We start from the raw sequence: 20,510 nt of genomic DNA on the forward strand, positions 1-20,510 counted from the left end.
AATCTCCACTTGAGATAAAAATTTAAAAAAAAAAAAACACAGGCAAAAAAAGAGGAGAGAAAATTGTCTTCCCTCAGGAAGTGAGAAGGAGCTTCTGGGATTCTATGACAGGCCGAGGGGGATTTTACCCAGGTGTTCACCAAGGGGCAAAGCTGGCTCCCAGCTGCCAGCTGTCACTACTAAGTGGGGAACCAAGAGAGAGCCAGTGACCCAAAAACTCCCTCCTTGAGCACAACCTCTCCTCATCTCTCCTTTCCCTTTTTGTGTGTCCGGATCTGACCATGTAAATTATACTGCAAGATGTGCAACAGGGATGTCCATATCATATACAATAATTTCCATGCATTTGAGTTTGCATTTGTATTGCTACTCTCATTGACATGGGAGTAAATCAGAGCTTTGTGAGGCAGTTGAGTGGGATGCAGCCTCTGTACACAATGGCTGATGATTTTGCTCTGTTCCCTCCTCCGCTGAAGTGCCAGAGCATCCTTCCTCCCCAAAGTGCACCTCTCCAAACATGCAATGATAGCGCTGATTTTAATTACCTCTCACGACTGCCGAGGTTGTGGCTGCCTGACGCGCAGCGGGGAGGATCTTCTGGATTTATCTCTGGAAACACCTGCACTGCTTTTGCTCTCTCTCTCTCTCTCTCTCTCTCTCTCCTAGACAGATGTGTTCGGTCATCTCCTCTAAGCAATACTTAATGACTCTGAAGACAAAAAGGGTTCTGCTAAGACGAACACTGCAAAGGTATTTATATACATATAACGATAATTACAGTAATCTGCGAGTGTGTTATATAAGACATAACAAGTCTCTCCCTTTTTGTCTTCCCTTTTTGTATAAACACCTGCTCAAACAAATTAGCTGGCATGATGAGGTCCTTCTTGAACGTTATGCCACATGGATGCCCTTCACAAGAGCCCCTGGGGGATGTGTTCGGAGCCCTTCATCTCATCAAACCCTGCTGCTGTCTTCAAAACAAGAGACGCACAAATGAAAACACTCAACTTTAAGGAAACATTGCTAATGTTTGATGGCGTTGATTAGCTGAAGTGTTACATAAGAAGCAATAAACCAATGACAAATATATTTATTTAATTTTATTAAATTACCATGGTGTCTGTAAGGATTGTTGATGTTTTTTAAATGTCTCATCACGACGGATGCCCATTTGTTTGATCAAAAATACAGAGAAAATATAGTCAAATATATATTATATATTCTAAAATGTAATTTGTAATGTCAAAGTTGAATTTTCAGCATCATTACTCCAGCCTTCAGTGTCACATGATCCTTCAGAAACCATTCTAATGTGCTGATTTGCTGCTCAAGAAATATTTCTTATCATTATCAGTGCTGAAAATAATTGTGCTGCGTAATATTTTTTGGAAATTGTAAGGCATTTGTTTTTCATGATTCTTTGATGAACTGAAAGTACAAAAAACAGCGTTTATTTGAAATAAATATTTTTTACATATTATAAATCCCATTATTCAAGAAATAAATGTCTTTGATGTCACTTTTGATAACTTTAATGCATCCTTCCTAAATAGAAATATAGATATAATTTTTTTTTTTTTTTAAATCTTACTACCCCAAACTTTTGAAGGGTAGTGTATCAACCTTGTTTGTCATTTATCCAAAAATTACTGTAAATAAAGTTAAAAACGAATAACAATTGTTGGAATTGTTAACAAAGTGTGAGCAAACACATGTAATTGTGGATACAGCTCAGATAATTAGATTTTGAAGATGAATTTGGTGAGAATTGTTACTTTTGATTTAAAACTTTAGTTTTATTGAAGTCTTTTTCTCAGGAGAAGTGAAATATGACTAATCTCATTAAATCTCATGCTGCCCAGGAGAAATAATTATTGATGTACAATAAGATATTTGTATGATAATGAGTACAGTAAAACAAATATATATATATATATATATATATATATATATATATATATATATATATATATATATATATATATATATATATATATATATATATATATTATTTTCTACAGGGAACTCCGTATGTGTTAAAGTTCGCAACACTGTGTCTCCTAAAGGCAAGTGTTTGAGCAAAATGTACAAGATTTATAGTGATTGCCAAGGCAAAGCAGTCTGAGGTGAAACCAGGGGATGGAGAGATTGCTACAGGCTGCTGGGGAGCAGATAATAAATGGCAGACAAGTAGGTGACCATCAGTCTCTCCTTCCTAGTTAGAAAATGAGAGTTTGATGTGATAGCAGAGAGCCAAATGTTCCTATATGCTCAGGGGTAACAGAAGAGGGTGCATCACCGCAGACATCTTATAAGTTCGTATGGAGTGTAAGTATGAGTGAGCAGCCTGACTGAACCCAGAGTGTGTGTGTGTGTGTGTGTGTGTGTGTGTGTGTGTGTGTGTGTGTGTGTGTGTGTGTGTGTGTGTGTGTGTGTGTGTGTGTGTGTGTGTGTGTGTGTGTGTGTGTGCATGCTATTATGCATTTTTCTCAGGTAGATTATATATTCATGAGTTTTACCATAGGTCAAGACTGCACCAAGCAGATAATATCAACCTTTGGAGAAAGAGGGAGGTAGAGAGAAAATATGACTGGCTATATTCAGTCTTTAAAGAAATGAATGACACCTGGGTGAAGTGCAAATGAAAGTAGTGGGATAAATGTTGATGACATCCATATGTGGCCATAGCTGTTTGGCTGCAATTGTTTAGCAAAATATTGTCCTCATGCTTGTAGCCAGTAATGGCTGCATTAGGACACTTAACTCGTCAGTAATGGTACTGCACCTTTAAATGTGTTCTCCAAATGCCTAAATGGATTTGCACACACACACAAAAACATAGCTGTATAAGTAGCTCTAATGTGGACTGATTTACCCAAGTGTTCTTTGGTGTGACAGTCAAACACATTTGTAATTTATCAGATCACAGCACACAAAAGCGAATAAAACTATTCTAATTTACATTCTATATTTGACTTATGCCTCAAGAACACAATAAGCCTAAGCCTGAGTAAATCTCCAAACCGCAGAGCCATGCAGAAGAATAAATAGTGCACAGATGCTTTCTGAAAATAAACATTTGCTGGCATTGGTTGACTTAGCTTTCTTATCACGACAGTGATTCAGTCTCACATATGAACAGGGATTGTTGAGCTAAAATAACTGTAATGTTCTCTAAACAATCTAAGAGTTAGGGACTCATTGTTTCTCGAAGTACAACAGTTTTGCAACAGATTAACAATTTGATAAAGTAAAAAATGAATATGAATTCTCTGTAACTGCAGAATTATGAAGCATATTCCAATTATTTTGTTAAGTGTTGTCTATGATTGACAAAGAGCCACTGTAAAACCATAAGTGTAATAATAGAAACAGTTTTCATTTATTGGTTTCAGATTGAGCATATTATGATGACACACACCAGCAGTACAGGTGCTTCTCAATAAATTAGAATGTCGTGGAAAAGTTCATTTAATTTAGTAATTCAACTCAAATTGTGAAACTCGCGTATTAAATAAATTCAGTGCACACAGACTGAAGTAGTTTAAGTTTTTTTTCTTTTTAATTGTGATGATTTTAGCTCACATTTAACAAAAACCTCAATCTCAACAAATTAGAATATGGTGACATGCCAATCAGCTAATCAACTCAAAACACCTGCACTGGTTTCCTAAGACTTCAAAATGGTCTCTCAGTTTGGTTCACTATAGGCTACACAACCATGGGGAAGACTGCGGATCTGACAGTTGTCCAGAAGACAATCATTGACACCCTTCACTAGGAGGGTAAGCCACAAACATTCATTGCCAAAGAAGTTGGCTGTTCACAGAGTGCTGTATCCAAGCATGTTAACAGAAAGTTGAGTGAAAGGAAAAAGTGTGGGGAAAAAAGAAGCACAACCAACCAAGAGAACTGCAGCCTTTAGAGGACTGTCAAACAAAATCGATTCAAGAATTTGAGGGAACTTCACAAGGAATGGACTGAGGCTGGGGTCAAGGCAGATGTGTAATGGAATTTGGCTACAGTTGTCGTATTTCTCTTGTTAAGCCACTCCTGAACCACAGACAACGTCAGAGGCACCTTGGCTAAGGAGAAGATGAACTGGACTGTTGCCCAGTGGCCCAAAGTCCTTTTTTGTATTTCATTTGGAAACCAAGGTCTTAGAGTCTGGATGAAGGGTGGAGAAGCTCATAGCATAACTGCACATGTTTACCAAGAACTTTTGCTTCTTCTGCTGACCAGCTTTTTGAAGATGCTGATTTCATTTTCCAGCAGGATTTGGCACCTGCACACACTGCAAAAAGCACCAAAAGTTGGATAAATGACCATGGTGTTTGTGTCCTTGACTGGCCAGCAATCTCACCAGACCTGAACCCCAGAGAGAATCTATGAGCTATTGTTAAGAAGAAAATGAGAAACAAGAGATCAAACAATGCAGATGAGCTGAAGGCCACTGTCAAAGAAACCTGGGCTTCCAGACCACCTCAGCAGTGCCACAAACTGATCACCCCCATGCCACACCGAATTGAGTCATTAAAGCAAAAGGAGCCCCTACCAAGTATTGAGTACATGTACAGTAAATTAACATACTTTTACAGAAAGCCAACAATTCACTATTTTTTTTTATTATTATTATTTATTGGTATTATGAAGTATTCTAATCCGTGAATCTGTTGTAATCTGTGAATTGGTGGGTTTTTGTTAAATGTGAGCCAAAATTATCACAATTAAAAGACCATAGACTAAACTACTTCAGTCTGTGTGCATTTTATTTAATACACAAGTTTCACAATTTGAGTTGAATTACTGTAATAAATTAACTTTTCCACGAAATTCTAATTTATTGAGATACACCTGTATATCTGCCTCTGCTAGTTTAATGCTACAAAGCAGCACAACATCTCTAGCGCAAGTGGTAATAAGAGAATTTGTAAATATAGACAGCCATCTGGTGGCCATAAATTATAAGTCCTCAAAAACAAAATATAGGCCTCTGAAATAATGTAAATTGGAGAAGGTTTGGTTATTATCATACAAATATTTTATAGTAAATAGGCTATAATTACAGGATTTTTTAGCAAATTAATTCACTAAATAATTACAAATTAAACTTAAATGTAATTATTAAATTCCAAGCAAATAATCACTCAAAGAAAGTGTGACCTTTGTAAGATTTTGTAAGACAGCAGTACATTTAGTATGACACTGTCATTTTATCAAAAAATGTGAACTCATCAATTTTTTATTTTTTTTGGCTTTGATGACCGATGCAAGGAAAAACAATATTATCATATTTATTTTTTTATTATTATTAAATACTTTATTAATCCTTCACAGGAAATTATATTGTCACAGCAGAAGCCACAATTCACTCCTTGCACACAGACTACCTAACTAAACACTTAAAAGTGAATCTTACACTAAAAAGAAAACATAAAAACATTCAATACATTCCAAAACATAATACAAAAATAAATTAATAAATTAATAAATTAAAAAATATCATACAGCTATTGCACATTACCCGATAAAATACATCACAATTATTGCACACTAAAAAGGAACACTCACAAAAAAAGGGTACAAAAGCGGTCACTGGGGCATTATCTTTTCAAAAGGAACATGTTTGCACCTTTTAGGTACTAATATGTACACTTTAGGTACTAAAGTTCCTTTAAGTTACCAATATGGGCTGTTTAGGTACAAAGGTGTGCCTTTTGAAAAGGTACTGCCCCAGTGACAGCTTTTGTAAAAAAAATTCTGAGAGTCCAGGAATGATTTACGATACCGTTCAGTCTTACAGTCTTTAATGTAAAAAAAAAAAAATTCTCAACAAAAATGTATATATAATATCCATGTTGACCTCCCGCAATCGGTAACATCTGCGCATGCGTACTCGTGGCTCCTCCTTCTCTGCCCCTGCGCTTCCAGCGGAAACCCCTTGAGTGCGTCGTGGGGTGGTTGGGCTGTTTTCGCAACCGAATGTACGTTAGTCAGTACGTTGAAAGTGTTATTTAAATATCTACGCGGTCGTCAGCGTTGAGGACGGAGCGACTGGATTACCGCGGCAGTATTTTGATAAAAGAAGAATCATTTTGCTTGCTGATTTTGAATTAGCGTTTTGTTATGGGTTTGCTTTAGTCTTTTGTTTTTGTCTGTGATGGACGCCATTTTAGGTGGATCACACTAGCTGCTAGCCACATTGTGTTTCAGGCCTTGCTTCAGACGACGTCGGTTGTGTTTTGTTGAATTTTGGACTGCACCGAACAAACATTCCGGAGGGACTTTGACGCGGACGCTGGGGCGACGTATCTGACAGGACTCTACACGTTCACCCGTACGGACACTGTTTGAACTGTATTTCTTAATCGGAGTTACGGACAGCTCACGGCTAACCGCCATACGGTCCTGGGACATTGAGAAACAGCAGGGGCTTTTCTGGCTTCTGCCGGGAAATTTCCGTGGACTGAAAGTCATTTGCGTCATTAAAATTGCGTGTTACACTTGATCACAGTCTCTTTGAACACTTGATATTTTCAATTCGCAGTTATTCACGTGAGGCAAACTCCAAACGACCTCCTTAGTGGTGGTGACTCTTGAATTAAAACGAGTGTTGAGATGAACAAACATGGCTATTATTCTTAAACTGTTAAGCTGTTAAACTGACACTGAGTAAGGTTGATCGCTGGGAGAAGAGCCCACGCGGTCGCGCGCATTGTAGTTGAGTTTGGTTGTGTGTGGTGGTGTCTGACCACAACGATTGTTTAAACATGTCTTGTGTCCATTACAAGTTTTCTTCTAAACTCAACTACGACACGGTCACCTTCGATGGCCTTCACATCACGCTCAGTGATTTGAAACGCCAGATCATGGGGCGAGAAAAGCTGAAGGCCGCCGATTGCGACCTGCAGATCACCAACGCGCAGACTAAAGAAGGTAAGCTGGACATTGAGGTGGTTTATACAACATTTTAAAGGTGCTTTGAGTAAACTGAATCTAAAGAGTTTACGTGGCCTCAAATAGTATTTATATCGGTTTTGGGGAAAGGTGTTTATCGAGATCGAAGCTGATGTTTGCTAACTAATGCGAAGGCTAAATCCCGACATCCTCCGTTGTTGTCATTGTACTAACGCTACTCAGACGTCGATTTTGTCGGTTATATTATGACTGTTATTACATTTGAGAATGTTACTTAAATTTACAATTTTACGTACTTGTTTACTACGTGTGGTAGCGTTTCCTGTCCTTGCATATCGAGGACATGAACGGAAAATGTGTCACGTTGATTTATGTTCTTGTCATTCTTGCCTGTGTTTGCAGAATACACTGATGATGGAGCCCTCATCCCCAAAAACTCGTCTGTTATCATCAGACGAATCCCTATTGGAGGGCTTAAGTCGACTAGCAAAACATATGTCCTGTGAGTACATGAATACTTTAACTCACTGTGAACATCTGCTGTGTGTTCATATTTAATTTTTAAGTATTTACAGAGCCTTTAGGCCTGATAAAACAACCATATAAACAAAAATGGTCGTTTACTTGTCCAAAAATTATTTTTTAATTGTAAGATGTTTTTACTGTTCGTTAATAGCTAAGTATGTTCCCTTCTACTGAAGTTGTCACGTCTTATTTGCTCTTCTGCATGTTCAAGCTTAATGTGCTGTGATTGGACACGAGCCGTGAGAAACAAAGATATTGAGTCTAGAAGCTACACAATTGACAAAAATCATAACTGTTGATTATTTCCTTGAAATTGTAATTGCGATTATCACAATTTACATTGAATGATGTTTACCATTGTTTGACGCTACTGCATGACTTTGGATAAGTTGCCGCTTTGAACGAGTATGTAATTGTGGCACTCATAATTGGAATTGCGATTAGAAATTTCATAAATTCTGCTGCCCTATTTGAGTCAAACCAGTCACATCCTGTTTATTTTCGTTGTATGAAAAAGAGAATAGAGCAGTTGTCAGTGTTACTAATTTTCCCAACTACTTTTGAGTTCACTATAAAAAGAACATATGTTTAAAATGGTGATTGTTCAGTTGACAAATTACAATTTATTTGAACTATTAGTTAAATGTCATGTTGTAAAAGGGGTAACTGTAGACTAATTATGATTTTTCTGAAAGAAAAAACAACATCTGTACATTTAGAGTCCTGGCAGAGACTAATTGCCTTGTTCAAATTGTAATGCAACTCCTTTTGAAGTCATCAGTCTCTGAGGGGAAAATATCATTTTAATTTAAAGTTAACCTCTTTTTTTGTTGTTGTTGTTTATTTGCAGCAATCGATCTGAACCAAGTGGATCTTCAAAAGCAGTATGTAAAAACACCTCACTTGCTAGTCCCATTACACACATTTTCAAACTCCTCAGCTTTGTCTTGAAATCATTTAGGGAACTTTCCTCATGCTCCTCAATGTTGTCTTTAAAACCTGTTTGAAGATAACCAAGTTTGTAGAGCTGAATGTTTATATTTTGTGATTCGCTAAAGCTGTTGCATTGATTTTCATGTTTTTATACAATTCCCAGTGTGTACAGAAGTCTGTGCGCATGCTAGTACACTGTTTCACATTGAATAAGTTCTCCACGTATATGGATTCTGTTGTACAGTGTAGTGTAAGATCATATTGATCTTTATAATTTTTTGAACATGGCCAATGTTCAGTTTGTTTGTCCTTAAAGTGACACATCTGTAAAAAGCTGTCTGGGTTTTTTTTTTTAATAAAAATACATTGTGTTATTTATAAATTTCACCTTGTATAATACAGCATCAGTGTCTGACTACTCATGTTTTCTCAATTGCTATTATGAGGAACAATAGATTAATTTAGTTGTGTGAATGTATGAGTGTGTGTTTATTTATTTATTTTGTAAGTGTTTTACCTAAAACATAATGGCAAATTGCTTTGGACTAACTGAACATGTGACTTGTTTATTAATTTTTTTTTTGTCTTTGTTCAATGCGTGTTTAGGCTATTGGTAATAAATAGATAATCAAATAAAGCTTGGCTCTCATCAGGTTTTAATGAAATTTTCCTGATCTAGTTAAAACCGTATTTAAGATTGAGTCATGTTAATTCATATTCTATTAAGTATACTGATTTTTTTCCTTTATAAGAGTTAATTGCTGTTTAAATTGTGTCTCAGCCTATATAGGTGTTTATTACAACAAATATACAGTTCCCTTAGTATTTGATGAGAGAATAGGAATTCTAAATTCTTGTATGGTTTTCTCTTATACTGTTTGTTGTAGCTTATTTTGTTATTTCACAAAAGCTATAGGCAAATGAAAGAACATGGACTGGTGTGGATGAAATCTATGACCAACTGTGAACACATTAGTGTAGCAGTATAAAATACAATTTTCTTATTGTCTTGTAGTGAGATTTTGTATTTTATTGGTAAGTGGTAAAAAGTCTATATCAGTGATTTCTTGGCACAGCGTTTTTAATTAGAGATCATAGTTTTAGCCAATATTCGTGTCATTCTGGCATGGTGAATTACTCTCAACTTTTTTTCATTGTACTTTAATGCCCAACATCAATCTGCCTTTTCCTATTTTGATCATGTGACGTTTTGTACTTTTATCCATATTTGATGTTTTATTTCAAATGTTTGCAATACAGCTACTGGGGTCGCAGATATGTGACTACTAAACATATACAATGCCATAATGCTTTGTTATTTATATACATATTTGTGATAGCATTTGTGGTTTGCTTGTCTCCCATGTACTTGTGTGATGCTGAGACCCAAACTACTTATAAAAGCAGTGCCCAGTTATGAGGCACATTTTATAGGACAATTTTTTTCATATCTTGCATATTTCATATCCTATATGGCCTGTTGTATTAGTTATATTTTCTACATGAATAAATTGCATTTTTTATATGATTTACTGCAAGGTTTTACAATAAAACATCAGTATTTAATTCGCTCACATCTTTAAGGCCCTGTGTGTTCACTCACCATAGGTTGTTTTTCTAACCCTTTCTTAGATTAAAAGTATTTTATGCTACTCCCCACAATGAATCAAAGCTAACAAATATCCATTAATTGGTAGTGTCCTTAAGATAAAATATGTAAACCTCTTATATACAGCCTGGAGTTTACATTTTTAAACGCACAAAATTTAATGTGTGTTTAATAAGAATTGGTTTTAAATATACCAATTGATTTGTGTTTGTATAGTGTTTATGTTGAAGACTTATTTGTCCAGTTTCTTTCTGTTGGGCATGGAGTTGTGCCTTGTCATAGTGGTGAAATCCCTCTTTGTTTTAATGTTTTTTTTTCCAATGACAGATTGATGATTCATCATCCATTTCACTGGCCCTGCTTTCAAAGGTATTTTAAAACTCTGCAACTACTTGATGAACTTCACTCTACTGTTTCTAAATTCATTCCATAATGTAGCCACAAATGAGCAACATTCTGTCAAATTTTGTGGTTGGTCACATACAGCTTACGTGTTTATGTATGCAGAGAACATTGTGAAATTATGTAATACTCGTGTGAAATTGAATGTTTTCATTAGACAATCTTGTTTATCAATCATAATATTGATCATTTAGCATTTTCTATATGCTGCATTTTTGAAATTACATTCATTTTTTAAATCTAAGATTAATAATAAGAATTGTTGCTGATATGTGAGGTTTTGTTTGTGCTAATTGTATAATTATGTTGAAACTTGTGTGAAAGCCTTGTCCTTTAAAGAGATAGCTCATGGTCTTTTATCAGTGTGGAGTTGGAGTACCGTTTAAACCTCTTGCCCACATGATGTTAATCGCAAGTGTTGTAGAGAGAGATAAATATATGCAAAAATTTCAACACTGAAAAATTAAGCACTATGGAATCCTGTTTTGTGATCAAACCTGCGGATCACGCATAATTGTTTTCCAGCTGTTTTTAAATTAATTTTATTTTTGGACTTTTGTAATGAAGTGTTTTTCTTCATACTGGACTTTAAAGACACCAGCAGCATTATGTAACATACTTTATATTGCTAATAGTTAATTGTCGTTATTCTTCATGTCCTGTCAAAATACTTCACAATATAGTGTAATTTTGTTAATTTTTCAGGTTGATAGTCCAAATACAGGAGATTGTGTCATTTAAATTTGGTTCTTTTTACATGTGTTTTGCTATGAATGCATTGCATTTGTTAGTATGAATTTATCTGTATCCATCTGGCACATGCCCAAAAAAAGAGGCACATTGCAATAAGATGTATCAAATGGAAGGAGGAAAAAATCTCTCAAAACATGGGCAATACATGTGGGTAACTGGAATTAAGTCTTGCACATGTGGTGGTTTGTCTTTTGGTTATGAATTTTATATTTTTGCTGCTATATTTCTCGCTCTTGCTTTGGGTAATATAAAAAGTGTTGCCCTTTGTTTCTCATATTAAGGCCAGAGGTGGTACTCATACTTCAATTTGTAGTGTTTTTTTTAAATATCTCACACTGATGAAGGCAAGAAGCTGCCTCTTACAGGACAAGGTTTCTAAATTGTTGGGTTCAAGTGAACATTCCAACATTGATTTTATTTGTGAAAACATTATTGCCTGTTAAACAGACAGCCAATCTTGCTGAAACAAATGCATCAGAGGAAGACAAAATTAAAGCAATGATGTCTCAGTCCAACCATGACTATGACCCAATTCAGTAAGTGTGCAATTCAAGACTTTTTTTTTTTTTTTTGTCTTTATTACTGTTGGCATCAACTCTAACACAAATCTCTATTCATTAGTTATGCAAAGAAGCTTGTTGGTCCACCTCCCCCAAACTACACATGCTTTCGTTGTGGAAAAACTGGACATTATATCCGAAATTGTCCAACAAATGGGGTAATTGGGTTTTCATTACCACAGCTGCATTAACATGGCAATTGTTTTGAACTTTGTGATTCTTGCTACAGCTGTTTGCCGGTGTAAATGTTTTTACTATTAGTATGCCCCTTTAGTCTGAGAAGAAATTTAATCTTGAATGTCAACTGTGCGTTAGCAGGATCGAAGTTTTGAAGCTCCTCAGCGGATAAAGAAAAGCACAGGAATTCCTCGGAGTTTCATGGTTGAGGTTGATGATCCAAACAGAAAGGGAGTCATGTTGACCAACAGTGGAATGTATGCCATTCCTACTATTGATGCGTGAGTATACTTGCCCTATTTGTAAGTGATTGTTTTGCAGAGACATATTTTCATCTTTGCAGTTTTACAAAATCACGATAGGCAGTGACCTCAACTTGTCAATTTTACTGACACCAGTTTGCTTTCTGTGTTAAGTGAGGCTTATGCCATAGGGAAGAAAGAGAAGCCACCATTTTTGCCCCAAAATCAGTCTTCATCTTCGGAGGAAGAAGATCCAGTACCTGACGAGCTACTTTGTTTGATCTGCAAGGATCTTATGACAGATGCTGTCGTTATCCCCTGCTGTGGAAATAGCTACTGTGATGAGTGTACGTTTCTGTCCAAACAAATAAAGGTGACATGTTTTTGACCTTTGAAAGCTTACAGTCTTTTGCCCGCAGGTATCCGAACGTGTTTGCTGGAGTCTGATGAACATGTTTGCCCAACCTGCAAACAATCAGATGTATCTCCTGATGCTTTGATTGCAAACAAATTCTTGCGCCAAGTAAGAAATCCCTATCCTAATTTTTGTGTTAAACACCAGTCTTCACCTCAAAGTTAATAGTAGAACATTAAGATTATTCTTATTCTTTCCAACCCCAGGCAGTAAATAATTTTAAAAATGAAACTGGATATACCAAGAGGATTCGAAAAGCTGCAGTATCTGCACAAGGAGCCCAAACACAGGCTCCTGCCCAACGGCCACCTATGAGACTGGCAACCTCACGCCAGCAGGACCCTCTGATGGCCCATGTTCCAAGCTCAGCAGCTGATAGCACCCCTCCTCAAAGCACACCTGCTGCCCCTTTATCTCCTGTTAGCACTAAACAGCCATCCAGCACCCCACCTTCTTCTAGCAGCTCCACTGTAAACAGCAGCAGTGCAACAGCGGTGACAAACTATAGCCCTGTGGTGAATTCTCCTCAACACTCTACTAAGCAGGATGACCCTCCATTGAAGTAAGTCATTTTCTAGCATTTATACAACTTCAAAGGATCTACTGGTTGTGTAAAACATTAGGTACTGTCTTATGGAGTTAATGCCATTCTCCTCTTCCAGAGAACCAGAGGTCCCAGCATCTACTGTTGTGCCTTCATCAGACACGTCTGTCCAGACTCCTATTCCAAAGGTATTGCTCATTTTATAGCATGCTAAATATTTACTAATTTAAGAGGATAACAAACTAGTAAAGCAATATCACATTAGCAAGAGTAGTTAAGATAAAAAATATTGATGCTTCCATGAGTACAATTTTGTAACCCCACTCCCACTCATTTGTTGCCTAGGGATACCATGTCCCAGTAATTGGGAAGCCGAATATGCCTCAGCACCACATGCACAGATCAGGTAAGATACTATCATCACAATTCCAGGTGTCCTTTTCTGTATACTAGGCCAAACTTAATATTTAAGGTTTTTTTTTTATTTTAGGACCGCAAAGGACTAGTGGACCAAGGCCGACTGGAGGCCGTCCTGCATGGGATCCGTAAGTATCCAGAACTGCATTCTTAAAAGATTGAAGTTTAATCCAAAAGAGACTGATATTTCACTCCAGTCTATTTGTCCTATCAGGTCCTCAAGTAGAGGCAGACCCCCTATTGAAAGACCACCAAGAACACAGCCGCCTCCAGTACAAAACCTTCCTCCTGTAGTCCCTCCAGTGTATGCGCCTCCTGCTCTTTTCCCTCCTCCACCACCACACCCTATGCCTCAACCACCTGGTGGTGTACCACAGCAGTATCCCTTACAGTATCCTCCAGGACAGCAGCCTCCCCCTCCCTACAACATTCCACCACCTGTATTTCCACCTGTTCCGCCAAATGTGACGGCTCCATGGGTGCCTCCTGGTCCACAGCCACCTATAGTCAACCCTATCTCTAATATGCCAACAGCACCTTTTCTGTCCAAGGAGGAGTTTTACCGTCAGCAGCGTAGACTGAAGGAAGAGTAAGTAATTTTAGCCTGTATATTTAAAAATATATGTTTATTTATTAACATGGTTGGTTTACTGGACTGTTAAAGGTGCCGTAGGAAGCATTCATACAATGTTTTAAACTGTTCTCTGATATCTGCATAGGTAAGGGCAAAACATTTCCAGAAACAGTTTTACAAGTCAATTTACAACCCTTGGATTTGTCCCTAGAATGAAATGGCCTGTTTTTACCTTATTTGGAAGGGTCATGGATAATAATGTTGAGCTCTGCTCTGATTGGCCGGTTTGCACAGTGCAGCTCAATGTTGACCTCTGCTCTGATTGGCTGTTTCACAGTGCGGCTTATTTCAGTAGTTCACACAGCATGAAGGAAACACAGGGAAAAGATATACTTCAATACACTCTCTCGCAGTTATATGGTTGGGTAATTGTACTTCACAAAACCTGCAGAACTTCTTATGATTCGGCCTGCATAGAACATGGGCGGGTTTGGGGTGTAACTATTAGTGATCCCAAATGTAATGTCACAGTTGGGGTTACGTTCTGATTCGCCTATTTTTCAAGTGGGCTTTTGCATGCACGAGATTTACATAAGGAAGTTGAAACAATGGTGTTTGAGGCTTAGGGTACGTCATTTCCATGTACACAACTGTTATTATTCAACTATGCCAAGTTAAATTTCTATTCTATGGCACCTTTAATATATAGTGATTTTCATTATTTGTATTTTGAGAGCTACCTTTAAATTCAACCTAAAAATTGTGTGGAGTGTCATTATTCTTCCCCCTCAATCATAATAATGTATGTAATAATGAATTAACAAATTTTAACTGCAAAGTTTTATTTCCTTTTTGTCTTTGATAAATAGTTCCCAATGTCGATTCGTTACCAGGGAGAAGTCCAAACTTGAGGAATTTACCAATGACTTTGCCAAAGAGCTTTTGGAATACAGAAAGATCCAGAAGGAGAGAAGGCGATCCTACTCTAGGTTAGGAAAATTGACAGATGTCCATCACCAAGATGTAATTTTTGATGGAAAACATTTGGCTTCAACTAAGTTGCCTCAATTACCTTTCTTTTGCAGATCAAAATCTCCTTACAGGGATTCCTCCTATAGTGGCTCATCATATTCTTATTCAAAATCCCGCTCTCGGTCCAAATCACCACGCTCTTACTCTCGGTCAGTATCTCGATCTCGGTCAAGATCCCGTTCACGCTCTCGTTCCAGATCACGTTCCTACTCTCGCTCACCATATTCTCGCAGGGGCCGTGGTCGAAGCCGTAGCTATCGGTCTAGGTCACGTACTCCAACTTACCATCGCTCCCACAGTAAATCACCATCATATAGGGGTCGGGAGATGAGTGGAATGGGAAGTGGAATCTATCGTTCCCGCTCTAGATCCCCTCTATATAGGAATCACAGTCCCGGCAAGAAAATCCCACCTCCTTCTCAAATCGAGGGGGATCGTAAATATGCAGGAAGGTACAGAGAGCTCCCTCCTTATGATGCTAAGGCTTATTATGGCCGCAACATAGACCAGAGTGATCCCTATGAGAGAGAGCGATATCGAGAGTGGGAAAGAGAGTACAGGGAGTGGTACGATAAATACTTCAAGAGCTACGACAACCCACCAGGAAGTCAAATGCGAGGCCATGGTCCAGGCAACAGAGACCCCTATAGTCCTGAGCGTTTTGCTCCTCCCCGACCAAGAGAAAACTCCCCCTACAGCAGGGGACGTCGAGAGGATTATCCGCCGCCACCTCAGAGCCATGGTGTCCCATCGAGAAGCAGAGCTGCCATGACATACCAAGAGAAGTGTGCTGAGAAGTATGGCCATCTTCACATCAACTCCACTGGAGCAGGGAGAGGACTTAACAAAGAGTCTTTGAAACCTCTCAAGGACCGAGAACCCGGTGGCAGCACTGCTGCAGACCCCAAGTCTGTGAAGCATAAAAAGCATCGCAAAAAGAAGAGAGAAGATAGTGACCTCTTCAGCCACTCTGATTCTATGGATGAATCCAGGAAAGACAATCGTAAAGAGGACTCAATGCTGATGAATTCAAGTCGTGATGATGCCACACCGGTCAGGGATGAGCCCATGGATAGCGCTGCAGTGTCTTACAAGACTATCCCCGTAAAGGAAAAGAAAGAGAAGACTAAAAGCAAAACTGACAAAGTTAAACGAAAGTCTGACAACAGTGGGCAAAAGAAGGAAGAATCAGGAAAGATGTCAAAACCTGCTAGAGAGAAAGAATCTGATGCACCACGAGATAAAGTGGCATCCACTGAACCAGCCATTAAGAGAGTCAAAGACGAACCAATCCACAAATCTGAGCCAAGCAAACCTCAATCCTCTGAGTCCAAACTCATGCTCCCACGCAAGTTGATGCAGTCTAGGCCCATCAAACACCAGGAGCTGAAGCCCATCAAAGATGAGGTCAAAAGCAAGAAAGAATTGGTGAAAGACTCTGCAAAGCAAGACAAAGGTCCTATCAAAGAAGGCAAGGTCTCTAAAAAAGAGCCAGAGAAACCTGTGAAAACTGAAGAGAAGATGCCTGCTAAGACAGTTGATACTAAACCGGATAAGAAGAAACGTAAAGACGACAAGCCACCTGGGAAAGACCTAGATATTCTTCCAGTAAAAGTGGCAAAAATGGAAGCTGATGTGGCTAAAAGCTCTCCAAAACCTAAAACCAGACTGGATAGCGAAAGACCAGTTGAAAAGGAGAAAGTAGCTATTCCGTCTCTAATGGATATTAAGCCAGAGCCTGTAAGAAAGATTAAAATCAACAGGGAAATTGGCAAGAGAATATCTAGCACTGATCGGCCAATTTCAGATGAGGACTCTGCTCATGCCACGGGAAAAAGCAGACTTGACAAGTCTAGAGGAAAATTGAGGAGGAAGGTTCATGCTCCCGATGGATCAGGGTCCATATTGGTTGATTACACCAGGTGAGATGATATAAATATTAAAATACATGGCCACTGTTATTTTGTTTAATCTTTACCATCAATGTATTCAATTTTGTTGTGTTTGGCAGCACCAGTTCTACAGGTGGAAGCCCCATCAAAAAGCATGAGGATAAGCTTGACCTAAAGAAGACTGTGGTGAAGACCCTGGAGGAATATACCAATGACAGCACCACCCCGGCTGAGGATGAAATTGTCATGATCCAAGTGCCCCGTTCTAAATGGGAAAAGGAAGACTATGAATCTGAGGATGATGATTCTAAGGTTACCACCAGAACCGGCAACATCAACACATCTAGTGTTGCTCCTTCAGAGGAGAACACTGCATTGAAATCAGCTGACAAGGAATCTCCACATGCTGACAAAGCTCTGCCTGTCTCCAAAGAGGCAGAAGTCAAACCTGCCAAGGACTCCACATCAGGTGATAAGGAGAAAGATACTGACAGAGAAAAAGACAGAGAGCGAGAACGAGACAAAGGGAAAGAAAGAGATCACTGCAGCACTGTAGATCGTGAGGTAACTGATAAAAGGAAGCCTAGTGTACCTAATCAGGAAAGAGAGTGTGTACAAGAGAAGGGCAGTGACCATGGCAGTGAACGAAGCTCTTCTTCCCAGTCCTCCAGAGATAGGCAAGCTGACAGGTCTGAGACAACCTCTAGAAAACCAGCAGGAAGGGAGACAACTGCAGGTGTCACCAGTAGGAAAGCAGACCATAGAGATGATGCAAGAGACCACTCGGGCCCAAGATCAAAAGATGAGAGAAATCCAATCAGGAGGAGAGTATCACCCTCCCCACCCTCAAGAGTAAAGGACTTGCACACAGACTCTGGAAGAAAAACTCTTGAAGCTCCTAAAGAGTCCCAAAGTCCAAGTATGAATAAGAGAGCATCATCGCAGCATGCACCAGAGCCAAAACAAACCGGGCCAGAGGACCACAAAGGAGACTGGCCATGCAGCAAGGAGAGCCAGAGTTCTAGGCATTCTGACGTCCGTCCTGCAAAGGACCGGGAACACAGGACTCCTCATAGAGCTTTGAATCCAGAGGCTAGAACTGATGCAGAAAGAGGTGGTGCACATGGCGACCACAACAAAATCCCATCTGCACGCTCCACAAGACTCTCCTCAGATTTAGCACGGGAAACAGATGAGGCTGCATTTGTCCCCGACTACAGCGAAAGCGACAGCGAGACCTCAGACACTGAGAGCAAAATGGAGCAGAGAGGGCAAGAGAGGGACAGCAGTGGCAGCCAGAGTCCGAGCCCTTCTGGAAGCCACGGACACAGCAGCAGCCCCAGCTCTCCCGGCAGTCAGGACAGCAAAAAGAAGAAAAAGGACAAAAAGGAGAAGAAGGAAAAGAAGAAACACAAGAAGCACAAAAAACACAAAAAGCATAAGAAACATACTAGTAATGAGTCTGAATCAGAGCTCAAAGTACAGAAACACAAACATAAGAAAAAGAAGTCTAAAAAGAGCAAGGACAAAGACAAAGATGATAAGGAAAAAGATGAGAGTGAGAGAGATGAACACAAGGCAAAAGTAACCGTTTAATTCATTTTAGGTTTAACCATTGGTTTAATTTACTCATCTTTAAGAAGCATTTAAAAATAAAAATATTGTTCTGCACTAAAGTTTGAGTACTGTTCAGATTTCAATGTTTGCTATTTCTAAGCTACTTTCTTAGCTACTTTAATGATAAAGGTTATTTTTATTTTCATGAATGTTTTCGGTTCTCATTTAAAATTCTTGCGGGTTGTCATGACATCATGGTTTTGCATTAAGGCCACCATAGAGGAAGCACTTTAGAAATGTGAATGTGATTTGCAAGAGTTGCAAAAGCCCTTTTGTACCTCATTTTCCTGTACGTTTAAGTTGGAGAGAAACATATTATTATGACAGTATGAAAATATTGTAACCGAGGTAACACGAGAATGGTGTCCAGCCATTGGGGCACGCAGATTTACAAAGTGTATGTTTTTGCACTGTGAATATTTCCTCTACTCTTTCATTTTATTCTAATTCACCTTCATAAGAGTAATTTAAATTATCTTCTGAAATGGAATTGAATATGTTTTGAGGGTAATAAATTTTTGCAAGAAATATGAATGGTCTCTCATTTTGTTTATTTTCATTTCTTGGTAATAAACATTACATAGAAATCATAGATGATTGTTCATAGTTGTATTTTAAAATAGTTATTTATTGTAGATGTATTTCATGACTACCAACTATTACATTTTTGTATTACAAGCTTAATATTATTTGACCGATATTTACTTGTAATATTGGCTGAGATGTTCTTTTTCTCAGTGGCGCCACACCCGTATGATTCCCATATCCTGTTAAAAATCTATTAAATCAAATTTGTCTATTGCATGTTTAAAATTAATGGCTATACATCTGAAATGCTTTTTAATTCCCTAGGCCAGTTAACTTCTATTATTAGTGTTTTACTGTTATGGGCACATGGGCTTTTATTTTATAGGAGAATCTGGCATGAGTTAGAAAAATGTTTTGTGATTATAATTATGTGTTTGTTTATTTACCACTTTTTTAAAAACAGTTCAGAATTACACAAATATTTTACATGACTCCAGGGATGATGTGGTTCTCCTTTCTGTATTGGGGGGAATTGCCATAAATCTCATATTCAATGACTAATCTTTTCTCATATTTTTTTCATAAAATTTGTACGTAAAAAGTGGTGTGTATATATATATATATATATATATATAAATAAAATTATCATTACTATTAGAATTTCATAATTCAAAAATTATTGGTTTTATTTATTTTTAAAACGTACCATGCCTTGCTCACCAAGCCTGCATTTATTTGATCCAAAGTACAGCAAAAACAAAAATCATAATTTATGTTTTTAAATATTTTTACTATTTAAAATAACTGCTTTATTTTAAAATTTAGTTTATTCCTGAGATCAAAACTCAATTTTCAGCATCATTATTCAAGTCTTCAGTGTCACATGATCCAGAAATCAATCTAATATGCCGATTTGCTGATTACCAATATTTAAAAGAGTTGATTAATTTTATTTTTTTCCAGATTCTTTGATGAATATAAAGATCTAAAGATTAGATTTTATCTGAAATAAAAAGCTTTTGCAGGCTTGTTGAGTAGAAGATAATTGTTTGAAAACATAAAAAAATCTTACAGTTCAAAAACTTTTGACTGGTAGTGTACTTAAGCCTAACTAAGTTTAAAGTGAAACATATTTCTATTAATTAGCTAAATCTGAGACGATTATTTGACAGTGATTTCACAATTACTGTTTGTATGACGGCTAAATAAAAAAGAAGCTGAACATTAACTTATGTGTGCTGTTTTTTTTTTAATGTTGTTTTAAATGAGGTGTCATAGACTGTGCAAATTCATTTTTCATAAGTTTGTATGCACAGACATCTGCTGTGGCAGTTTTTACGAGGCTTTTTTTAACAGTGTTCATATCGAT

At 37.8% G+C, this 20,510-nt stretch overlaps 2 protein-coding genes and 1 long non-coding RNA gene across 5 annotated transcripts in view; 2 read left to right on the top strand and 1 right to left on the bottom strand.

Moving 5' to 3' along the window:
- The first annotated feature begins 37 nt into the window (after positions 1–37).
- Positions 38–1,111, top strand: LOC127950986 (uncharacterized). Its single transcript, XR_008152569.1, has 2 exons — positions 38–750; positions 868–1,111. It is a non-coding gene; the product is annotated as an uncharacterized LOC127950986 (long non-coding RNA).
- The window catches only part of LOC127950976 (guanine nucleotide-binding protein G(I)/G(S)/G(O) subunit gamma-13-like), a 115,761-nt gene continuing 95,480 nt past the window's right edge, over positions 230–20,510 (bottom strand). The window contains exon 4 of the transcript XR_008152568.1: positions 230–241. The gene's annotated coding sequence lies outside the window, so the exon portion shown is untranslated. The remainder of the gene's footprint in view (positions 242–20,510) is intronic.
- Positions 2,047–19,147, top strand: rbbp6 (retinoblastoma binding protein 6). Of its 3 annotated transcripts, none has more exons than XM_052548344.1 (17): positions 5,880–6,939; positions 7,324–7,423; positions 8,297–8,330; positions 10,316–10,357; positions 11,591–11,679; positions 11,765–11,861; positions 12,019–12,161; positions 12,297–12,469; positions 12,542–12,645; positions 12,744–13,099; positions 13,200–13,269; positions 13,427–13,487; positions 13,572–13,626; positions 13,713–14,087; positions 14,942–15,061; positions 15,158–17,026; positions 17,116–19,147. In XM_052548344.1, exons 1-17 carry the CDS (start codon positions 6,774–6,776, stop codon positions 18,590–18,592), a joined length of 5,331 nt encoding a protein of 1,776 aa, XP_052404304.1. In that variant the 5' UTR covers positions 5,880–6,773; the 3' UTR covers positions 18,593–19,147. The 3 variants fall into 3 exon arrangements, with proteins under 3 accessions (XP_052404320.1, XP_052404304.1, XP_052404312.1); XM_052548352.1 differs by having other exon boundaries at positions 5,931–6,939; positions 12,022–12,161; XM_052548360.1 differs by lacking the exons at positions 5,880–6,939; positions 7,324–7,423; positions 8,297–8,330 and adding an exon at positions 2,047–2,193.

The sequence above is a fragment of the Carassius gibelio genome, chromosome A3 (genome assembly GCF_023724105.1).
Source record: "Carassius gibelio isolate Cgi1373 ecotype wild population from Czech Republic chromosome A3, carGib1.2-hapl.c, whole genome shotgun sequence".
NCBI lineage: Eukaryota > Metazoa > Chordata > Actinopteri > Cypriniformes > Cyprinidae > Carassius > Carassius gibelio.